This window comes from Sarcophilus harrisii, chromosome 3 (genome assembly GCF_902635505.1).
Source record: "Sarcophilus harrisii chromosome 3, mSarHar1.11, whole genome shotgun sequence".
Classification (NCBI taxonomy): domain Eukaryota; kingdom Metazoa; phylum Chordata; class Mammalia; order Dasyuromorphia; family Dasyuridae; genus Sarcophilus; species Sarcophilus harrisii.
In genome coordinates, this window is record NC_045428.1 from 453,875,829 (window position 1) to 453,897,524 (window position 21,696).

The following is a 21,696-nucleotide window of genomic DNA, read 5'->3' on the forward strand; positions in this document are numbered from 1 at the left end:
ATTTATCATTTTGGTAAAAATGAGAAATGTTGAAAGGATTATGGAAAAACAGATACAGTCATAGTAGAATTAAAAATCGGTCAAGGCATTCTAGAAAACAAATTTTAACTATATTCAAAAAAGTAATAAACTGCATATCATTTTAACCAAACAAAAACCATTACTACTAGGCATGTTCCCCAAAGTAATCAAAGAAAGAGAGGAAGGACCTATCTATGCAAAATTATTTATAACAGCTCTTTTTGTTCTGAAAAATTAAGTAAATTAATTAAAAATTCGAAATTAAGGGCATTCCCCACCTACTGGGAAAAGGTTAAACAAATTTCACTACATAAACGTAATGGAATATTATAATATTATCATGACATGGATGAAGGGGATTGCTGCAAAGAAAATTTGTGAGATATATATGAAATATAGAGGTAAGTAAGCAGAACCAGAACAATTTATACAAAAACAACACTATGGAGACAAATAACTTAAAAATATCTAGAAATTCTGATTAATGCAATGAACGATCAAAATTTCAGAAGTCTAATGAAGCATGTTGCCTACCCTCCTGAAAAAACTTGGACTGATATTGTATAATCATTAGACACCTAATACATAACCAATACAGGAATGTTTTTCTTGTCTATGCATATTTGCTGAAAGCAAAAAAAAAAAAAAAAAAGATTTTTAGTTAGAAATTCAAAACAAAACCTGATAAAACAAAAAGAAATTTTTAACTCTGCACATAGTCAATGAACTACAGAAAATATCCTTTGATCCACCAATACTACAATTAAGTATATACCCCAAAAGGATCAAATAAAGAGGAAAAGAACTTTTATGTGTAAAAGACTTTTAGAGTAACTTTTTGTAGGGGCAAAAAACTAAAACTAGTTGAAGAATGGCTGAATAAATTATAGTATGGATTTAATATTATTAAAGCATTAAAAATGATGAAAGATGTGTTTCAAAGAAATATGGCAAGACTTGTATGAACTGATGAAAATGAAGTGAACAGAATATCAGGGAGAAGTCAAAATACATAACATTAAATTAACAATTTAAGAAAGGATATATAATAAAAGAAATTATATTCATGGTGTCCGACTCTGCTTTGTTTCTTTGTTTTCTGCTACATACTTTTTTTATTCTTCTATTCTCCTTTTTATCCCCCTCCCAATTCTCCCAAGGAGGCTATAGATAAGTAGATAAGAGATACACACACACACACAATCATGCACTCCCCCCCCATATATAGTCACACCCACCTAGAGACCCTCTTTTCATATATACATATATCCATCTACACAGAACATACCTACATATATTCACATTTAACTATATGTAAACATGCATCTAAAACAATATTAGCTTGGCTGATGTATAATGTAGATTCCTCTCTCGATTGAATCTTTTAAGTTTTACTTTGTCCAAGATCAATGATTACTAGCCATGCTTCTTTTAATAATAAATTCTACTCCTAATCCTTATTGCAGTATGTTCCTATACATCTCTTCTTTCCTAACCCTGTTTTAACTTTTCTGCTTTAAATACTGCTTTTTATGTTGGCTATTACTTAACCTCTCACCATTCATGGATCCCTCCCTTTTCTTCTTCCCCTACCCTCTGCTTTCCTTTGCCCATCCCTCATCTCTTATTTTTTAATAGATTTTAGAGGATGCTTTATCCCTCGTGATATATATATTTGCCTATTTAACCCATTCCCAATGTGAGTAAGTTTTCAGATTTATGAGTTCTCCTTTGCCCTATAATGTCTGTGTCCATTCTTTCTCTGTACCTTATTTGTGTAACATAATTACTATTTTTACCTTTTCTAGGTGATTTTGCTTTATAGTCAGATCATACTCAACTGTACTCTAATCTTTCTTTTGAGATAAGCAATTGCTATTAATCAGAGAAATGCAAATTAAGACAACTCTAAGATACCACTACACACCTGTCAGATTGGCTAAGATGACAGGAAAAAATAATGATGATTGTTGGAGGGGATGTGGGAAAACTGGGACATTGATTCATTGTTGGTGGAGTTGTGAACGAATCCAACCATTTTGGAGAGTAGTTTGGAACTATGCTCAAAAAGTTATCAAACTGTGCATACCCTTTGATCCAGCAGTGTTACTACTGGGATTATATCCCAAAGAGATGATAAAGAAGGGAAAGGGACCTGTATGTGCACGAATGTTTGTGGCAGCCCTTTTTGTAGTGGCTAGAAACTGGAAACTGAATGGATGTCCATCAGTTGGAGAATGGCTGAATAAATTGTGGTATATGAAAATTATGGAATATTACTGTTCTGTAAGAAATGACCAACAGGATGATTTCAGAAAGGCCTGGAGAGACTTACACGAACTGATGCTGAGTGAAATGAGCAGGACCAGGAGATCATTATATACTTCAACAACAATACTAGATGATGACCAGTTCTGATGGATCAGGCCATCCTCAGCAACGAGATCAACCAAATCATTTCTAATGGAGCAGTAATGAACTGAACTAGCTATACCCAGAAAGAACTCTGGGAGATGACTAAAAACCATTACATTGAATTCCCAATCCCTATATTTATGCACACCTGCATTTTTGATTTCCTTCACAAGCTAATTGTACAATAATTCAGAGTCTGATTCTTTTTGTACAGCAAAATAATGTTTTGGTCATGTATACTTATTGTGTATCTAAGTTATATTTTAATATATTTAACATCTACTGGTCATCCTGCCATCTAGGGGAGGGGGTGGGGGGGGGGGTAAGAGGGGAAAAATTGGAACAAGAGGTTTGGCAATTGTTAATGCTGTAAAGTTACCCATGTATATATCCTGTAAATAAAAGGCTATTAAAAAAAAAAAAAAAAAAAAGAGAGAGAGAGATAAGCAATTGCTGATACCAATCTTATACATACATTTCCATGTAAAAAATAAATTTGTCTATGTTAATTTCTTTGATTTGATATTTTTGGTCACACATCTGGTTCTTATGATTGCCAGTACATTTGATTCTAGGACCTGGTCTTTTATTGAGGCTGCTGCTAAGTACTGAACAATTTTAATTATAGCTCCAGCATATTTGGATTGGTTTTTTTTTTCCTTATTTCTTGCAAAATTATTCTCTTTGATCTGGGGATTTCAAAATTTAACAATAATATTCCAATGTGTTTTTCAAACAAGATCTCTCTTGGTGGAATTGGTGGATTTTTTCTATTTCTACTTTGTCCTCATTTTCTATCACTCCAGAACAATTTTCTTGGAGCAGTTTTTGTATTATTTTGTGTCAAAGTTCCTTTGTTGGTCACAACTTTTAGGTAATTCAATTTTTTTTGTATCTTTTCTTCTTGATCTGTTCTCTAGATCTGTTGTTTTTCTCATAAGATATTTTATAAACTATTCTACTTTTTCATTCTTTATATTCTTGTTTGTTATTTTTTGGTCTCTTTTAGCTTTTAGTTTACTTAACTTTTACTTTTAGCTTTTTGCTTCCCTTTGCCCAATTCTAATTTTCAAAATTATCATCATCTTTAAAACTCTATCTCCTTTTCCAGTTAACTTGTTTTTCATAATGTTGGTTTCCTTGAATTTTAAAAAAAAATTTATTTTTTAAGTTTCTCCTCAAAGTCTTTCATTTGATTTTTAAATTATAAATTCTCAGGGAGCCATTTAAACATTATTAATAAGAAATATTAGTGTAAAGACCTCTAAATTGTGGGGGGTGGTGATGGTACCTTGAGCTTCACTTCAGCTCTCTCCCCCACCACTGACCTGTAACCCCAAACCCAAACTATCCTCCCACAAGTGTCAGCCCTACGGCTTCTGCACACTCATGTGGTGTTCTGGTTCCTTCTCACCCAGGGATGCCTCTCTGCAGCATAGCTGGGCCTAGTGTGCCTGGCCTTCCTAATCACCAGACAGATTCAGATTTCTTCCCCCCTCTCCACCTTTCCCTAAGGTGAAAGTTTCTGTAGTTCACTTTGAGGTCCTAGCTTGGAGGTGACTGGGGTCTTTCTTCAGTATTCTTGGGTAGTGCCAGGAGGACCCCTGAAGTCTTCTTGATTTTTCACCAGTCCACGTTTGCCCTGAGGTGCAAATCTGTTCTTTGATGGGGAAAATCTGGAGAGAATGAAATTTACAGTACTATTTTGCCATCTTCCAAGAATCTTCCATGGGCTTGGTTATTTTGCTTCATTTTCCTCACTCCCAGTTGAGAATTAAGAAGAATAGAAACAGTCACAAATTAAACCCAAAGACTGCAGCTTCTGGAATAATAACTCACTATCTGACAAAAACTACTAGAAAAACTGGAAAATACCATAACATAAATTAACCTTTCACATCCTGTACCAAGATATGGGTGAAATGGGTATATGATTTAGACATAAAGGGTGAAAGCATATTTAGAGAACAAGGATTAGTTTACCTGTCAGATCTATGGAGAATGGAAGAGTTTCTGATCAAGCAAAAGACGCGAGAACATTGTAAAGTGTATTCACACTATATGCATACCCTTTGATCCAGCAATATCACTACTGAGTCTCTATCCTGAAGAGATCTCAAAAAAGGGAAAAGGAGCTACATGTGCAAAAATGTTCGTAGTAGCAGCCTTTTTGGTAATGACAAGAACTGGAAATTCAGTGGATGCCCACCAGTTAGAGAATGGCTGAATAAGCTATGGTATATGAATGTTATGGAATATTATTCTTCTGTAAGAAATGATGAGCAGGATCATTTCAGAAAATCCTAGAAAAACTTACAGGAACTGATGCTAAGTGAAATGAGCAGAACCAAGAAAATACTGTATATAATAACAAAGATTATGTGATGCTCAACAATGAGGTGATTAGTTCCAACACACTTGTGAAGGAAAGAGCCATCTTTACCCAGAGAGAGAAGTGTGGAGATTGAATGTGGATCAAAGAATAGTGTTCTCATCTCACTTGTTTTTTTCTTTCTTGTGTTTTTCCCCTTTTGATCTGATTTTTCTTTCTTTTGTGGATTTTTTATTCTTATTAAAGCTTTTTGTTTTCAAAACATATGCATGGATAATTTTCAACATTCACCCTTGCAAAACCTTATGTCCCAAAATTTTTTCCCTCCCTTCTCCACACCTCCTCCTCTAGAGGGCAAGTAATCCAATATATGTTAAGCATGTGCAATTCTTCTATACATATTTCTACAATTATGCTGCCAAGAAAAACAATCAGATGAGAAAGAAAACAAAATGCAAGCAAACAACAATAAAAAGAGTGAAAATGTTATGTTGTGATTCACACTCAGTTCCCACAGTCCTCTCTCTGGGTGCAGATGGCTCTTTTCATCACAAAACATTGGAACTGGCCTGAATTATCTCATTGCTGAAAAGAGCCATGCTCATCAGAATTTGACCCGATTTTTCTTGCGCAGCATGATGAACATGATTTAAAAAGAATTGCATAAATTTAACCTACCATCAGATCACTTGCTGTCTTTGGGGGGGTAGGGAGAGGTAGAGGGAGAAAAATTTGGAACACAAAGTTTAGCTAAGGTGAATGCTCAAAATTATCTTTGGGGGAGAGGAGAAATTTGGAATACAAGGTTTTTGCAAAAGTGTACATTGAGAGGCAGCTAGGTGGCACAGTGGATAGAGCACCAGCCCTGAAGTCGGGAGGACCTGAATTCAAATCTGACCTCAGACACTTAACATTTCCTAACTGTATAACCCTGGACAAGTCATTTAACTGCAATTGCCCCAGACCAAAAAAAAAAAAAAAAAAAAAAAAAAAAAAAAGTGTTCTTTAAAAACTAACTTTGTATGTATTTGGAAAAACAAAATACTATTTTGATCCTCTAGGATTCTCTAAAGTTGAACATTATAAATTTGGCTCTTTTTGACAATGAGTTGATTGAGGGTAATTCCAACATTTTTGTGAAGGAGAAAGCTATTTGCATCCAGAGAGAAGACTATGGAGACTGAATATGTGTTACATAGTAATTTCACCTTTTTGTTGTTTGTTTGCTTGTTTATTTTTTTTCCTCTCATTTTTTCCTCCTTTTGATCTGATTTTTCTTGTGCAGCATGATAAATGTGGAAATATGTTTAGAAGAATTGCATATGTTTAAGCTATACTGTCTAGGGACAGGGCTGTCTAGGGAAGGGCGAGGGAAGGAGGAGAGAAAAATTTACAACAAGGTTTTGCAAGAGTGAATATTGAAAAATATCTTTGCATATATTTTTGGGGGAAAACTGTAATTATAAGATTAAGACCCTCATGTCATGTGTAAAGAGTGAGTTTTGTTTCCTCATTATCTACTCTTCTTCCTTCAATTCTTTTTTTTCTCTTATTGCTAAAGCTAACATTTCTAGTAAAATATTGACTAGTAGTACCATGATAATGGCCAACTTTGTTTCATCCCTGATCTTACTTGGGAATACTTCTAGCTTATCCCCAATTACATATAATGCTTGCTGATAGTTTTAGATAGATGCTACTTATCATTTTAAGGAAAACTATTCCAATGCTTTCTAGTATTTTTAATAGGAGTGTTGTATTTTGTCAAATGCTTTTTCTGCATCTATTGATATAATGCCTTAATTTGTTAGTTTTGGCTTTTGATCTGGTCAATTATGCTGATGGTTTTCCTGATATTGCCCTGCATTCCTACTTATAAATGCCATTTATATTATCCTGGTGTTAAGTTGCATTGCTAATATTTTATTTAAGATTTTTGCATCAACATTAATTAGAGAAATCGGTCTATAATTTCTTTCTCTATTTTGGCCCTTCCTAGTTTTGGTATCAGCATCACATATCTGTGACACGGAATTTGAAAGGACTCCTCCTTCCTCTATTTTCCCAAAGTTTATATAGTATTGGAAGAAATTGTTCTTTAAATATTTGGTAGATTTGGGTAGAATTCACTTGTAAATGCATCTGGCCCTGGAGATTTTTTCTTAGGGAGTTCATTAATGGTTTGTTCAATTTCTTTTTCCAAAATGGAACTATTTGGCAAGAAACTGGAACTGAGTGAATGCCCAACAGTTGCAGAATAGCTGAATAAGTTGCGGTATATGAATGCTGTGTAATATTATTGTTCTATAAAAAACGATCAACAGGATGATTTCAGAGTTACATGAACTGATGCTAAGTGAAATGAGCAGAACCAGGATTTCATTGTACACGGTAACCACAAGATTGTACGATGATCAATTCTGATCTCAACAATGAGAAGATTTAGGCCAGTTCCAATGATCTTGTGATGATGAGAGCCATCTAGACCCAGAGAGAGGCCTATGGGAACTGAATGTGGATCACAACATAGGATTTTTACTTCTTTTGTTGTAGTTTGCTTGAATTCTATTTTCTTTCTCATTTTTTTTCCTTTTTGATCTGATTCTTCTTATGAAGTAAGATAATTGTACAAATATGTATGCCTATATTAGTTTTACATATATTTTTACTATGTTTAACATATATTGGGTTCCTTCCCATCTAAGAAACAGAGTGGAGGGGTGGGGGGGGGGGGGAGGGGGGTGATTGGAACACAAAGTTTTTCAAGGGTCAATGGTGAAAAATTATTCTTGCATATATTTTGAAAATAAAAAGCTTCAATAAATAGATGAATGAAGTGGAACAATTTAAGTAATTTATTTTTGTGTGTATTCATCCATTTCACTTGGATTATCAGATTTATTGGCATACAAATGGGCAAAATAGATTCTAATTATTCCTTTAATTTCCTCTTCATTGGTGATAAGTTCACCCTTTTCATTTTTGGTGCTATTTATTTCATTTTCTTCTTTCCTTTTTCTAATCAAATTAACCAACAGTTTATCTGTTTTGTTGGTTTTCTCATAAAAACAAGTTTTATCTCAATTTTATTAATCTCTCCTTTGATTTTCAGAATTTCCAATTTGATATTTGATTGGGGAGGGTTAATTTGTTCTTTTTCTAGCGTTTTTAATCGCATGCTCAGTTCATTGATCTTCTCTTTCTCTTTTATTCATGTAAGCATTTAGGGATATAAAATTTCCCTTAAGAACTGCTTTGACTGTATTCCATAAAGTTTTGGTATGTTGTCTCATTATTGTCATTCTCTTGGAAGAAGGGTCTATCAGGCTGATTTGCTACACGTTAACGTTTCCAGTAGTTATAGAAGACTGAGCAATCTAAGAAGATAAGATCCCCACTGAGGAAGAGTCTATTGTTTTAAACTAACAGAGATGGCAAAAGCAAACACTTGCTTCTAACATCAACAATTAAACAATAAGGTATTCATTCCAAAGATGAATTTATTTCTGAATCATAGAATTTTCTTCTGAAACAACCTTTCACTTTAATCACTTCTAGTATCCTTAAGGATTAAAAAAAAAAAAAAAAAAAAAGTCTCAAAATACTAAAACGAGTACAAACTATTCAAATTCCCCCAAATCCTGTATTTGCTAAAATACTAACCTTCTATTTAGGAACAATATAGCAACTCAATGACAAGACATTCCATTGTCAGAAATATATATATATATGTATGTGTGTGTATATATATGTATCCCAAGGAAGTAAATTTGGTTTTTATAAGTTTTTTTTTTCCCCAAAATACATAGAAAAGAGTTTTCAATATTCATCCTTGCAAAACCTTGTGTTCCATATTTTTGTCCCTCTCTTCTCCCCTAGACAGCAAGTAATCCAACATAGATTAAATATGTGCAATTCTTCTAGACATATTTACACATGTTATCATGCTGCACAAGAAAAATCAAGATCAAAAAGGAAAAAAAATGAGAAAAAAAAAAACAAGCAAGCAAACAACACTAACAACAACAAAGGTGAAAATACTATGCTATGATCCACATTCAGTCCCTATCATCTTTTCTCTGGATGCAGATGGCTCTCTCTCCATTAAATGTCTATTAGAATTGCCCTGAATCACCTCATTGTTGTTACATATATGTATGTACAGATAGATAGATATAGATATTTATAGATATCTATGTGCATATATACACATATACACAAATTCAAGCTTAATTGTAACCTTGGGGAATATATTGATATCTATGTGCATATATACACATATACACAAATCCAAGCTTAATTGTAACCTTGGGGAATGAGGGGTAGAACAAAGCACAGAGCAGACAACAAAAAAATAGAAGGAAGTAAAGAAAAATGGGATGTCTTTGAAAACAATGTATTTATTATGTAGGTTTTCTTGAAATGGAAATTTATTGCTTTATATTGAATACTTTTTTCTTCTGCTGTGTATATGGCAAGTTAAAAAAATCACATAAGTTGAAAATAGATTTAAAAGCTTAAAAAAATGATAGTTAGAATTAAAGGCAGTACTGCAAAGGTGGTCTCCTTAAGCACAAAGAGGCATCACTTTCTCATTCTAGAGTACTGTCTTTTACTAAAAATACTCAGATATACCCTAGACAAAGCTAGGATTCTAACCTCGGTCTGCTCATTTCAATTCTAATATTCTTCCCTTCAAACTACCTTCAAAATATAAAGCCACTAAAGCTTGAGATGAATCACGAACACCAAGGGCAGAAGAGTGGCATTAAACAAATCACTTAACCACTATTAAATCTTTACTTCCTTATTAGTGTAACAGGGATATTAATTATTGCTTTGGTATTAATGGTGAAAAGTATGCAAATTGATTTATAGATCTTATCTATCAACCATTATTATTATTTTGTCTCTTATGCAGTAGTATTTAACAAATGCTTACTGAATGGAATAAAAACAAAGTTTCCAATCCAAAAGAGATTTTGGATGAAAAATATTTGTTAAAAGAGATGTGTACTTTTAAGTTCTTATCACTATCATTTTAGATAATGCAACATAATTAGTAGGATTGATCAGATTTAAATGGAAAGGACTGTATAGCCTAGAAGGTTAAGCACCTGAAAATATACTAAGAACACTGAAGTGACTTCAATACAATGAAAAATCTTGTTTTCAATTAGATTTTACAAAAACTAAATCTCATAAAAAATTGACTTTAAAGATGTAAATTGTTTGAATTACACCATTTGCCTTAGTTTTATTTTTTTTAATACCATAACCTGAAATTAGCAGGGTTCTTTTTAAATTCAATAAAAATCTATGAAGAAAAGTAACTAAGACTAGTTAGAATGAAACAATCTAAGGGCAAATTAGACAGAAAATCTTGTCTTGTCTTGTCTTGTCTACCAGGCAAAAAAATTTAAAGTGTTTTTACTAATTCAGTTATTAGTAGCTAACACTAGAGTCACAGGCAATTATTCAATAAATGTTTATGATCATTATCAATTGTTTCAGAACGTTCAAAAAATGTGACAAAATGCTCTCATAAGTCCTTAGGAGCACTAAAATTCTTCAATTCCATAATGTAACTATGTTTCAAAAGTTTATTTGCAAATACAAATATAAATAAACACAAGTCTAGATTTGGGGTCCAGGAGTAAATTTCGAAACATGAATATAGAATGTAAGAAAAAAAAAAATCTCAACTAGTATGTGGAAAAGATGATTACTGAATCAATCTACACAAATGGGGTAGACAGTTCCTTCAGCTTCTAGAGACAAGTACACCATATACAAAAATAATATACTAAAAAATTATGTCAGCAAGGGCAAAGGCATTTAAGGGTAAAAGATAAGCTGAAAGATTTTCTTCAAAGTTGCTCTTCAATTTGAAACTATAATCAAAAGGCTATCAAACTATGCATATTCTTTGATTCAGAAGCACCTCTACTCTGTCTACACCCCAAAGAGATCATTTAAAAAGGGAAAGTGACCCACATGTGCAAAAAATGTTTATAGCAGCCTTTTTGTGTTGGCAAGGAACTGGAAACTGAGTAGACAGACGCCCATCAGTTGGGGAATGACTGAATAAGTGATGGTATATGAATGTTATGGAATATTATTGCTCTATAAGAAATGATCTGCAGGATGATTTCAGAAAAGCCTGGAAAGATTTCTATGAACTGATGCTAAGTGAAGTGAATAGGACCAAGAGAACACTATACACAGCAACAACATTATGTGATAATATGGATTAAAGCCAATTCCAATGGTTTTGTGAAGAAAGCCATCTGCACCTAGAGAGAGAACTGTGGAAACTGAATGTGAATCACAATACAGAATTTTCACCTTTTCTGTTGTTGTTTGCTTGTAACAGCATGAAAAATGTAGAAATATGTATGAAAGAATTGCACATCTTTAACATATATTTGGATTTCTTGCTGTCTAGGAGAGGTGGGGGGGAAAGAAAGGGGAAAATTTTGGAATAAGATTTTGCAAATATTCAAGACAATTTTCAGATGAAAAATTTAAACTATTTCTAGTCACATGAAAAGGTACTCTAAATCACTATTGATCAGAGAAATGCAAATTGAGACAATTCTGAGATACTATTACATCTCTCAGATTGGTTAAGATGACAGGAAAATGTAATGTTCTTCTCTTCTCTAAATTATAATCATTATATGGGAGTAGGTTTCCTGGGGAGCTTCTGGAGGCAGCCTTAGTGTCAGTCCAGTTTAATAATCACCTCAAATGCAGCCAGGAGCTAAAATCCAGTCCTTTATTGTCTCTTCCAAAATAAAATAGCCCAGTTAGCTTTCTTAGAGGCCTATCTCTCTCCTTGGCTCCAAGAGCTCTTGTTGCTAGTCCTTTTGCTTCTGCCAGCTTCAGCCTCCAGCTCTCTCTGAATCCTTTGTTCTACCCAACTGAATCCTGGCTTCTCAATCTCCCCAACTGACTCCTGGCTGAGGCTCCTAGCTTATATATGCTCTCCAAAGGTGTGAACTCCAATATGTGAACCAATTACATAAGCATTGTTTCTATCAACTCTAGTAACTTAACACCTTGTTTCAAGTTCTGGCCCATAACAGGAAAAGATAACAAATGTTGGAGGGGATGTGGGAAAACTGGGACACCACTACATTGTGAACAGATCCAACCATTCTGGAGAGCAATTTGGAACTATGTTCAAAATGTTATCAAACTGTGCATACTCTTTGATCCAGCAGTATTTCTACTGGGCTGATATGTCAAAGAAATCTTAAAGAAGGGAAAGGGACCTGTATGTGCAAAAATGTAGAATCCTTTTTGTAGTGGCAAAAAAATGGAAACTGAGTGGATGTCCATCAGTTGGAGAATGGCTGAATAAGTTATGGTATATGAATGTTATGGAATATTATTGTTCTGTAAAAAACAACCAGCAGATGAAGAGGCCTGGAGAGACTTACATGTGTAGTATTTTTCTTCTTTAAAATAATAAGAATGGTTCTCTCTGGGAGAAAGCAGGTTTCTCGGGGAGGTTTTCTGGAGGCAGCCTTAGTTTCAGTTATAAGTTAATAATCACCCAAAATGCAGCCAGCTGATAAAATGCAAACATTTATTTTCTTCTTCCAAGTCTTGTCTCTTTCCTTGGGCCCCGTTAGCTCAGAGGCCTATCTCTCTGCTTAGTTCTAAGAGCTCTTGCAGCTTTGTCCTTTGCTTCTGCCTCTGCTTTCTTCAGCCTACAGCCAGCACACCAAGGTGGAAGATGCAATAAATCTTTCTTGCCTCCAAGAGAGGGCTTGTGGGCTTCCTCCCAGAGTGCTCCTCTCCCACCCCTGGAAATGTTCCCAAGTAACTCCTTTGAATGGCTCCCTGAAGCTCTATTTATGCTCCTTCTCTGAGAGTGGGATTGTGGGATATCTCCCAGCATGCTCTCTGGCCCTAAGAGCTTCAAGGGAGGTGTGAATTCACAAAGTTAACTTTTGTGAATCTCCCATATTTGTGAACTCCAATGAGTACTTAAATACTTTTTGCTTATATGAGCTCTCTAAAGGTGTGAACACAAGCATTGTTTCTATCAGTTGTACTTAGTACCTTGTTTCAAGTTCTGGCCCATAACATCTCCTTGTAAGATCAAATCAATCATACGGAACCATGCTAAATTAGATAATTATTGTCTCTATCAGCTCTAATGACTTAACAATTTGTAAAGATTCCAACATACATGAACTAATGCTAAGTGAAATGAGCAGAACCAGGAAATTATTATACTCAGCAGCAAGACTATACAATGATCAATTCTGATGGCTGTGACTATCTTCAACAATGAGGTGATTCAAACCAGTTCCAATTGTTCAGTGATGAAGAGAGCCATCTACATCCAGAGAGAGGATTGAGTGTGGTTCACAACATAGCATTCTCACTTTTTGTTGTTGTTGTTTGCTTGCATTTTATTTTGCTTATCTTTTTATCCTGTGCGGTATGCATATATTGAATTTAACATAAAAAAAGAGTAAATGTTCAAAACTATCTTTGCATATATTTTAAAAGTAAAAAGCCATTTTTTAAAAAGCTATTTTTAATAAGAAAGTTGCTCTTGATTTCTATAATTTCTATATATTTTCTTTTATACTACTAGAATCCACAAATTGAACTTTTACACAAAGTTTTTCCACAATTCTGTATAAATGGCAGGAAGTATTTATGTAATTGTGCCACTAGCATACGTGTGCAATTTCTAAACCAGATACAGCTTTCTCCTTCCTATCAAATCAAAAAAGCTAACATTTCAGAATTTACCCTAACAGAAAACACCATATATCCAAAAAAGGAAAAAGCCCTTGTCCTCAGAGTTTACATCAAATTGGGAGCTATAAGGCACACTTCTAGGATAAACAAGTATAAACCAATGGACAAAATAGGGTTCACTGAAATGACTGAGGACATCTTGAATGAGTAACAGGGTTTCAATGTGGATTTTAACCACACCTTTACAGTGAATGTATAAAAAGTTATGACAAACAGAGCTGCCAACTTCTAATTGAGAGGGGGGGGGGGGGGGGGGGAAAGAAATTTGAACAAAGATCTATATTTCTAGGTAAATAACGCCTTTCTTCACAGCTCAACAGAGGACCCCACAGGGGGCAAAAATAGAGAATTCAGACAGAAATGGCAGGATACTGGAGCAGTAGTAAGAGTTCAGCTCTGCAGAAACCCAGAAGATGGCAGCCCTGATAAGATTTCTTGCGCAGAGGATTAAACATTGGTCCCAATACTGCAAAATCAACAAGAGCTGCAGAGCATGGAGTTATAATCAAAACTCAGACTTTGTCTTTCACTTTACAGCCATCATGCTGATACAGATCCAACCAGAAGGACATTGTCTATCAATCCCTAAATCCATTTCCCTTCCCAGGAGAGTCCAGTCCCTTACAGTATTAAGGGTAGAGTTAAAAGGATGAAGGAAGGTCTATAAATAAGTGTCTGGAACTTTAAAAAAAAAAAAAAAGTGCTCTGGAATGTGAGAGGTTGATTCTAATTTATGCCTCTAGGGGAGGCCAAACACTTATAGTGATAAGAATTAAGCTAAAGGCCTGTATAATCTTTAGGGAAGGGAGACAGAGATACTAGGAGGAAAGGCAAGCGTCTGGATTGTTAGAGGCTTTTGTGAGTCCTTTGTGTTTTTAGGCTTTGTTTCTGTAGGGTGAAATGAAGTTGCCTAGTACAGACCGGCATTGTTACCAAGTGTACACTGAATGCTTTCCGAAGAACTGAGACCCTTTTGTTCTAAAACTCCAAAAAAACTCTGGGTGAGAACTGAGGAGCCTAACTCTGAAGATCCCAAAGAAAAACACCTATCTTACTCCACCCCCAGAAGCTAAGAGTAATTTAACCTGATATTTATAATAAGCCAAGAAATTTGGGGTTGTGGGTGAATTACAAATAACTAAATACTAGATAATTTGAGGGGGAAAGAATGCAAACATAAGGATTCTAAAGAAGGAGATAATATCTAAGCCTTTGAGGAGAGAAGGGTGAAAGAGTCAAATAGTAACAGGCTGGCAAACCAAAATGAAGGTGTATGAAAGAGGATATTTTATCCATTAAACTGACAAATCACTTAATGAAGGCTAGTTATCATAGTCATATATGTATATGTAATATATAGCCTTCACTTTTTAGCTATTGTTCATTACATCTTCAAAAACTTGTCAAAACCTGTGATTTTTTTTTTTTTGAGATAGATATATTACCTTTGTTTTCTTCTTTTCTCTCTCTCTTTTTTTAATTTTAATAGCTTTTTATTTACAAGTTATATGCATGGGTAATTTTACAGCATTGACAATTGCCAAACCTTTTGTTCCAATTTTTCCCCTCCTCTCCACCCTCTCCCCTAGATAGCAGGATGACCAATACATGTTAAATATATTAGAGTATAAATTAAATATAAAATAAGTATACATGTCCAAACCATTATTTTGCTGTACAAAAAGAATCAGACTCCGAAATATTGTACAGTTAGCCTGTGAAAGAAATCAAAGATGCAGGCTGGCAAAAATATAGGGATTGGGAATTCTATGTAGTGGTTCATAGTCACCTCCCAGAGTTCTTTTGCTGGGTGTAGCTGGTTCAGTTCATTACTGCTCCTTTAAAACTGATTTGAAAACCTCTGATTTTTAAAAGTCCTTCAAATTTAGTTCCTTTCCTCCTCCCTTTCCAGATTTCTTACAGTCTTTCCTCCTCTCAGAATTATCTCCACAATTGATTCCATATTCTTGTGGATATATATTTGTTTGAATGTTGACTCTCCCATTGGATTGTGAGCTTGAAGGCGAAATTTTTCCTTTATATTCTCAAAGATTAGCACAATGCCTGGTACACAGTAAGTGCCTAATAAACATCTACCCACAGAGGCATACAACTACCTCCCAATTAATTACCACATGTAACTTCACTTTCTGAGTACCTCTTCTTAATCTTAGTCCAAATTATCCATTTTACAGGGAAACACAATGAATTTAGCCCCGGCAAAGATAGTTAATATGTGTAGCTCACCATATCTTTATAGTGTTTAACAATTATAGGGACTACTGATGTTAATAACAGGGGCAGCTAAATGACAGCAGTAGAGTGCCAGCCTGAAGTCAAGTGCATTGATTCATTTCCTTGAGTTCAAATCTGACCTCTGACACTTACTAGCTATGTGAACTTTGATGCTTAAACGTCTTTGTCTCGATTTACTCACCTATAAAACAAGAGGGAGAAGAAAATGGCAAACCACTCCAGTATCTTTGCCAAGAAAACTCCAAATGGGGTTATGACCAAAATGACTAAACAACAACAGCTAATGATTCACACCAACCTCTTAAATCATCCATATTCCCTTGAGAAGAACCATGTATCTGGCCAGAATCTAACAGTTAAAAAGTTATTACCTTCTTTCTACCCCAATGCTACCTCTGAATTCAGTGACCTCTGAATTCAAAATTATATAGGCTGAAGCAATCATGGAAATGTGTTTAAAAGGATTATATGGCATGTAACAGAAAACATCCTGTCATAAGAAGGGAGTAAGGTAGAGATAAAATTTGGAACATAAAAATCTTACAAAAATGAATGTTGAAAACTATCTTTAATTTTGAGAAAAAATACATCACATCCTAGTATTTGAGATTTTTATTTATTGCATCTAAATTAAGAATCATTCATATTTAGGAAGCCTCCTAAAGTTTTTACATGGATAAAATGTAACCCTACTCAGAAAGGTAGTACAATAAGTAGAAAAATCTTCTAAAAAAGTATGGGCCTACTGTTCAAAGAGTATCACCAGACTGGTTCCTTCCCAATTAGACTGCAAATCTATTCAGGGCAAATATTTTCTATTACTTAGCATAACAGAAGCAACTATTAACAGGTGTTCAATATATATTAGTTTATTGTTGAAATTAAAAAATATTCTCCACGGGAACCGATGTTTGTTGTACTTGGTACAAATTAGGTGGATTCCAAAAGATAGATAAAAACTATTTCAAGTTGAATATATCTGAATGTTACATTGAATCTAAGTCATAAATCAAGAAATACTGTATTAAACACATTTAAGCCTCAAGATGATACAATTCATTTCACTAAAAAGTTACCTTTATTGTAAACTGAATTGCTTTCAACAATGGTTGTTTTTGAAAAGAAGGATCATTATACCAAATTTTATGTATTTCTAGAGTTCTTACAGAAAAAAAAAAAAATATAAGGCCAGAAGCCTAAGGAAACAACATGATATGTAACGAGCTCTGCATGGGACATTGGTCTTTGCTTAATCACTAAATTCTCTAACTTTTTAGAACTTTCTAAATCTGTAAAAGATAAAAGAACTTAATGGCTAGGTAGTATATTAGAAATTAAATAAATGGATGTGATAGCCATTGTCTTTCATAGGTTAACCTCTTTTCCTTCCTCTCCCCCAACAAAAGAAACTTTTGAATTTGTTCTTTGATCATATCAGTATTCAAGAGTGTAAAACTTTTACACTCAATGTATTTTATGCAAAGTGTTAAAATGCTCATGAATTTTAAAAGAAATTTAAATAAAAATGGAAAGTGTATAAAGTTAATTGATCTCAAAATGCTACAGCTGATTACTATCATAACAGGTAAATGAAATTTAAACTTAAAAACTCACCATTTACCAAGTAGTCCAAAGTTCAGTAAATGATAGTTAAAATTTTTAAAACATCTAACTCAACATTACTTTAGGCATCTAATGGATTGGGGGGAAGAAGTAAGAATGCAAAAGATATATGACCATGAAAATCACCATCACACACACACAAAAACTATAACATTGATTTAAAGCTTTTGAGGAAAATAACTCTTCAATGAAATGTATTTGTAAATTTAGGATGCTGCAGTGAATTATATTGGTATATAAAAGATATTATTATGTATATATAATTATATATTATTTGTGTATGTAGTGTATTTTCATATATATATATATAATACTTATATATAATTTTATATATATGTATTATGAATAACACAACTTTCTAAGTAGTATGTAGATTTCTCTAAGTCAAAATGTCTTTTAAATATTCCAGAACAAAGCTGACTACTTCTCTCTATAGGACTGTTTTCATATTTTGACTTTTTATATCCTGGAAGTTGTTTTGCTTTCAAATGTGAGAAAGCAAACTAGCTCATGCTTTGTGATTACAGAGTGAGCCCTGTGGGAGGTCAAATAGTTTCAACCTAGTATCCAGACTGCCAAATAGGAAGATGAAAACTACCTTGTATCGGATGTAAAAGAGGAAGTGACCTACAGGCAGAAGTTTTTCAACAGGTGTAAGAGATTAATTCAGGCATCACCAAGCAACAGCTAAAAGTTTTCCAATAATTCAGTGCCAAGCAACCTGATCAGGGCTTTGGCCAGAATCCCTACAGAAAGTCTTAATAAGGGCTCTTACTATGTTCAGAACTTCCAAAGATTTTCTCGATTAAATTTCCTTTCACTTTTAAATTCCAAGGTATAGAAATCTCTTATATTCAGGCAGATATAAGAATCAAATTCTTTAAATTAAGATTTAATTAATGCCATTACCCTTACAAGGAAAAATCTAACTTCTTTTAAAGAAAACCTGAAAGATAGTTTTCTAAATAGAATTTAAATGATAGTCCTAAATACTAATGGTTTTCTCTCTCCGTAGAACTTTTAAACTGCCCAGAAAGAGGTTTTTGTTTCCATAATTGCTCCTTTTATATCATTAGACTACTGATGAATTTAATAAGACAATTAATTCTCACAACTTCTCTTCATTCTTTAAAAGCACTAAAAATTTCTTTTAAAATTCATGACAGTTCAACATTTTGCTTAAAATGTATTCAGTGTATGCTAAAAATCAGAAAAGAAGCAATGGAATTTTAAGTCCTCAAATGTTTTCAAAAATCAAATTTAAATGTGGGAGGGGGGATAAATTATATTTTGAAAGTCAATGGCTATTCATACCTCTTAATTTCTCTTCTACCAGTCAACTCACACAGAAAACCAAATCCCAATTTACTCAGAATTCCTTTTCCCCAGTCCCATCCCCCATTCCAATTTGTTTTCCAGCTAACCCGTTTGGAAAAATTACAAACATGTATTTTTGTTTCTAAAAAATATGATGCCCTAAAAAACATTTATTAACACATTTATTGCTGGACATGATTTTTTTTTTAATATGGAACACAACTGAATTAAATATTTTGTTTAAAATGTGGAAATAATTAAATGTTCTCTCTGGGGAAAAGACATCTTTTAACTGGGATTTTTTTCAAAGGAAAATGTAGGCTAATGCTAAACTCATTCAAAATGATGAATCTTACATTCACCTAGGAACCCAAAGGTCAATTCAAATTTTTTAAAGCAGTGAACAGAAACATGAAGTCAACAATTACACAAGAAAACACATTCCAGTGCAGCAGTTCAAACACTATTTCAAGAACCCGATTATTTATAAAGTCCCACATCTCACTTGGCAACCTAAGGTTTACATAAACTAGCAAACTCATGACCACACTGCAGATTCTTTAAAGAACCTAAAACGCTGCATGTTCCAGTGACTTGAAATATATCTGAATAAGTCATGAAATTAAGTTACGGGGAAAACCTTAAAGTGTAGAGATTTTAAAACTCATCTCAAATTCACTTCTGGTATGTAAACTTAAGGGAAATTGAGCTGAGAATTTTAGACATATTTACTTATATCATAGGTCCCTCATTTCTCTAAAAGAGTAAACAAAACGTCTGTGTTGCAGACAGAGTCCTGTCTAGTGTAGGTATTTAGACACTTAACACACCTAACTCGGGGAAGACCACAGACATTCATTCTGTTTTAGCAAGGGTGTTTCTTGCTTATCAGATTTAGATAAATAGGTCAATATAAAAAAAAAAAAAAAAATCTCCGGAAAGTGTGCTAGTAGAAGCGTTCACATTTCATTTATTAAAAAAAAAAAAAAAAAAAGGAAGGGAAGAGTTCCCTAATTAAACAGAAATCCATAGGAAGCAGAAAAGCAGAAGGAACTGACACGCACACCCGATGGGCAGCCCCAGCTTTCCTACAACCCAACCCCGTCTCTCTCACGCCCAGGCATTAAGGATACTTAAAAAAAAAAAAAACAAAAACAAAAAAAAAACCCACACAATAAGCCAGGAAATCCGGATCAGAAACCCACCTAGACAAGCTGGAGGCTCCATCCATTCACTGCCTCGTTCTATACCCTTGCCTCACCCTGGCCATACACAGAAGAGTGTAGGAATTTTTAGGACCCTGGGAAAGAAGGTACTTGCCCTCTCCTCCAGCGTTATCCTAGTCCAAGATTTATTTGTAAGGTTAAGGAGGAGGGGGGTGGCGGAGCCGGATCATCAAGGGCACCTCACTCAGGGTCTCCCGCTTTACCTCTCCTCCTCTAGGGATGGAGCAGCACACAAAGATCGGGGAGCTGCAGTCTCGGATGAACAGCAATCGCTTTCCAAGACGGCTAAGCCGCAAAAACACTCGCCAGGGGAGAGGCTAGCATACTCCTGCGGGAAGGAGGGAAGAGAGGGAGCGCCACAGGGGATCCCCGGGGGAGAAGGGGGGGCAAAAAGGGTGGGTGCAGGGAGGAAAGGAGCGCGCGCGCCTCTCCCTACCTCCTCACCTGCGACAAGGGCGGGGGGGCTTCCCCGCGCGCGCACCCCCTCCCTCACCTCTTTACACCCTTCCCCCCCGCCTTGATGCCTTTCATTTGGCCTCTGCAGCGGAGTAGCCGACCGACCTCCAACACCGAGCACTGCGCCAAGGAGGAGGAGGAGGAGGAGGGAGGCGAGCGGGGGGAGGACTGGCCCCGCTCTGCAGCGCCCGACCCTCTCCATCACCGAGGCTCCATCTCTCACCAGGGGAATGGGGGTGGGAGAGGGATCAGCGTGGGCTCGTCCCCGCCCCCACGCACACGCAGGCCTCCCTCAGGAGGGAAAGGAGGGCAGCCCCCACGGGGGCGAGCGCGCGGCGCCCACCCCACCGAAAACACGCTCTCCACGCCCTCGGAGGGTGGAAGGAGGCAGCAGGGAAGGGAAGCAGGGCCGGTGCTCAGGCCCGTAAGCGCAGGGAAGAGCACTCACCTCAATGTAGCCGGCCAGCGCCGCCGAGGGCGCCATGAGCCCGAGCAGCCCCAGAGCCAGAAGTCTGCCCACAGCGGCGGCCGTCCTCACTGCCGCCGCCATCCCTCCGTAGGGGTTGTCTCCCTCCCAGGCTCCACCAAGCACAGCACAAGGACAGCCAGCAAAGGAACCACGGCCTCAGCGACTCACAAGCGACTGAAGCCCGTCCGCCGCCGCCCCGGGGGTTTTACACCAACCGGAACTGACTTCACAAAACCACGCCCACCTATTGCCAGCGGCCCAATGCTTGGAGCAGAGACCTAGCCCAAGGACCGCCCCTCTCCTGCCCCAAAAAGCCAATCAGAAAACCGCAAGCCTGGGAGGCCCGAGCCCGCTCCTCCTCCATCCGAGCTGGGCCCGCCCTGCTCTTCTTTTAAGTAGGGATGGCTCGGCCAACTTCCCGACCCATTCTGGGCAGTCGGGGGCCGGTCCCAGAGGTAGGGGCGGCGCGAGGGACGCGTCCAAGCTGCGGTTAAGGTGTGGGCTCGCCCACCGCAGATAAACCGCAACAATCTGCAGGCGAGTGACTCATCCCACGGTGATACACTCGCCCGCGGTCCCTCTCCTGCGGCTCAGGGCTTTTTCTGCTCGCAAAAGGTTGTTGCTCACCCACTGCACCACGTTGCAACCATCACCATCTTCCTAAGGTTAAGGTCCATACTTAGAGGGGGAATTTTCTCGAGTGCCTTCGCCACTTCTAGAACCTCCTCACTAAATGCACTCACTGCTCCCCTATCCTGATCAAAGATCACTGCTCCCTTCACCGGTCCTGG

The 21,696-nt window shown here is 36.2% G+C and overlaps 1 protein-coding gene across 6 annotated transcripts in view; it reads right to left on the reverse strand.

The window, feature by feature from the left end:
- APLP2 (amyloid beta precursor like protein 2) overlaps positions 1 to 21,114 on the reverse strand; it is a 100,724-nt gene extending 79,610 nt beyond the window's left edge. For 4 of the 6 annotated variants that reach the window (XM_012545149.3, XM_031960889.1, XM_012545148.3 and 1 more), the window contains exon 1: positions 20,885 to 21,113. In XM_012545149.3, the coding sequence (XP_012400603.1) occupies positions 20,885 to 20,986 (102 nt within the window). In that variant the 5' untranslated portion in view covers positions 20,987 to 21,113. Of the gene's footprint in view, positions 1 to 20,884 lie in introns of all 6 variants that reach the window. The other 2 variants (XM_031960891.1, XM_023499554.2) reach the window with 1 other exon arrangement.
- Positions 21,115 to 21,696: the final 582 nt, after the last annotated feature.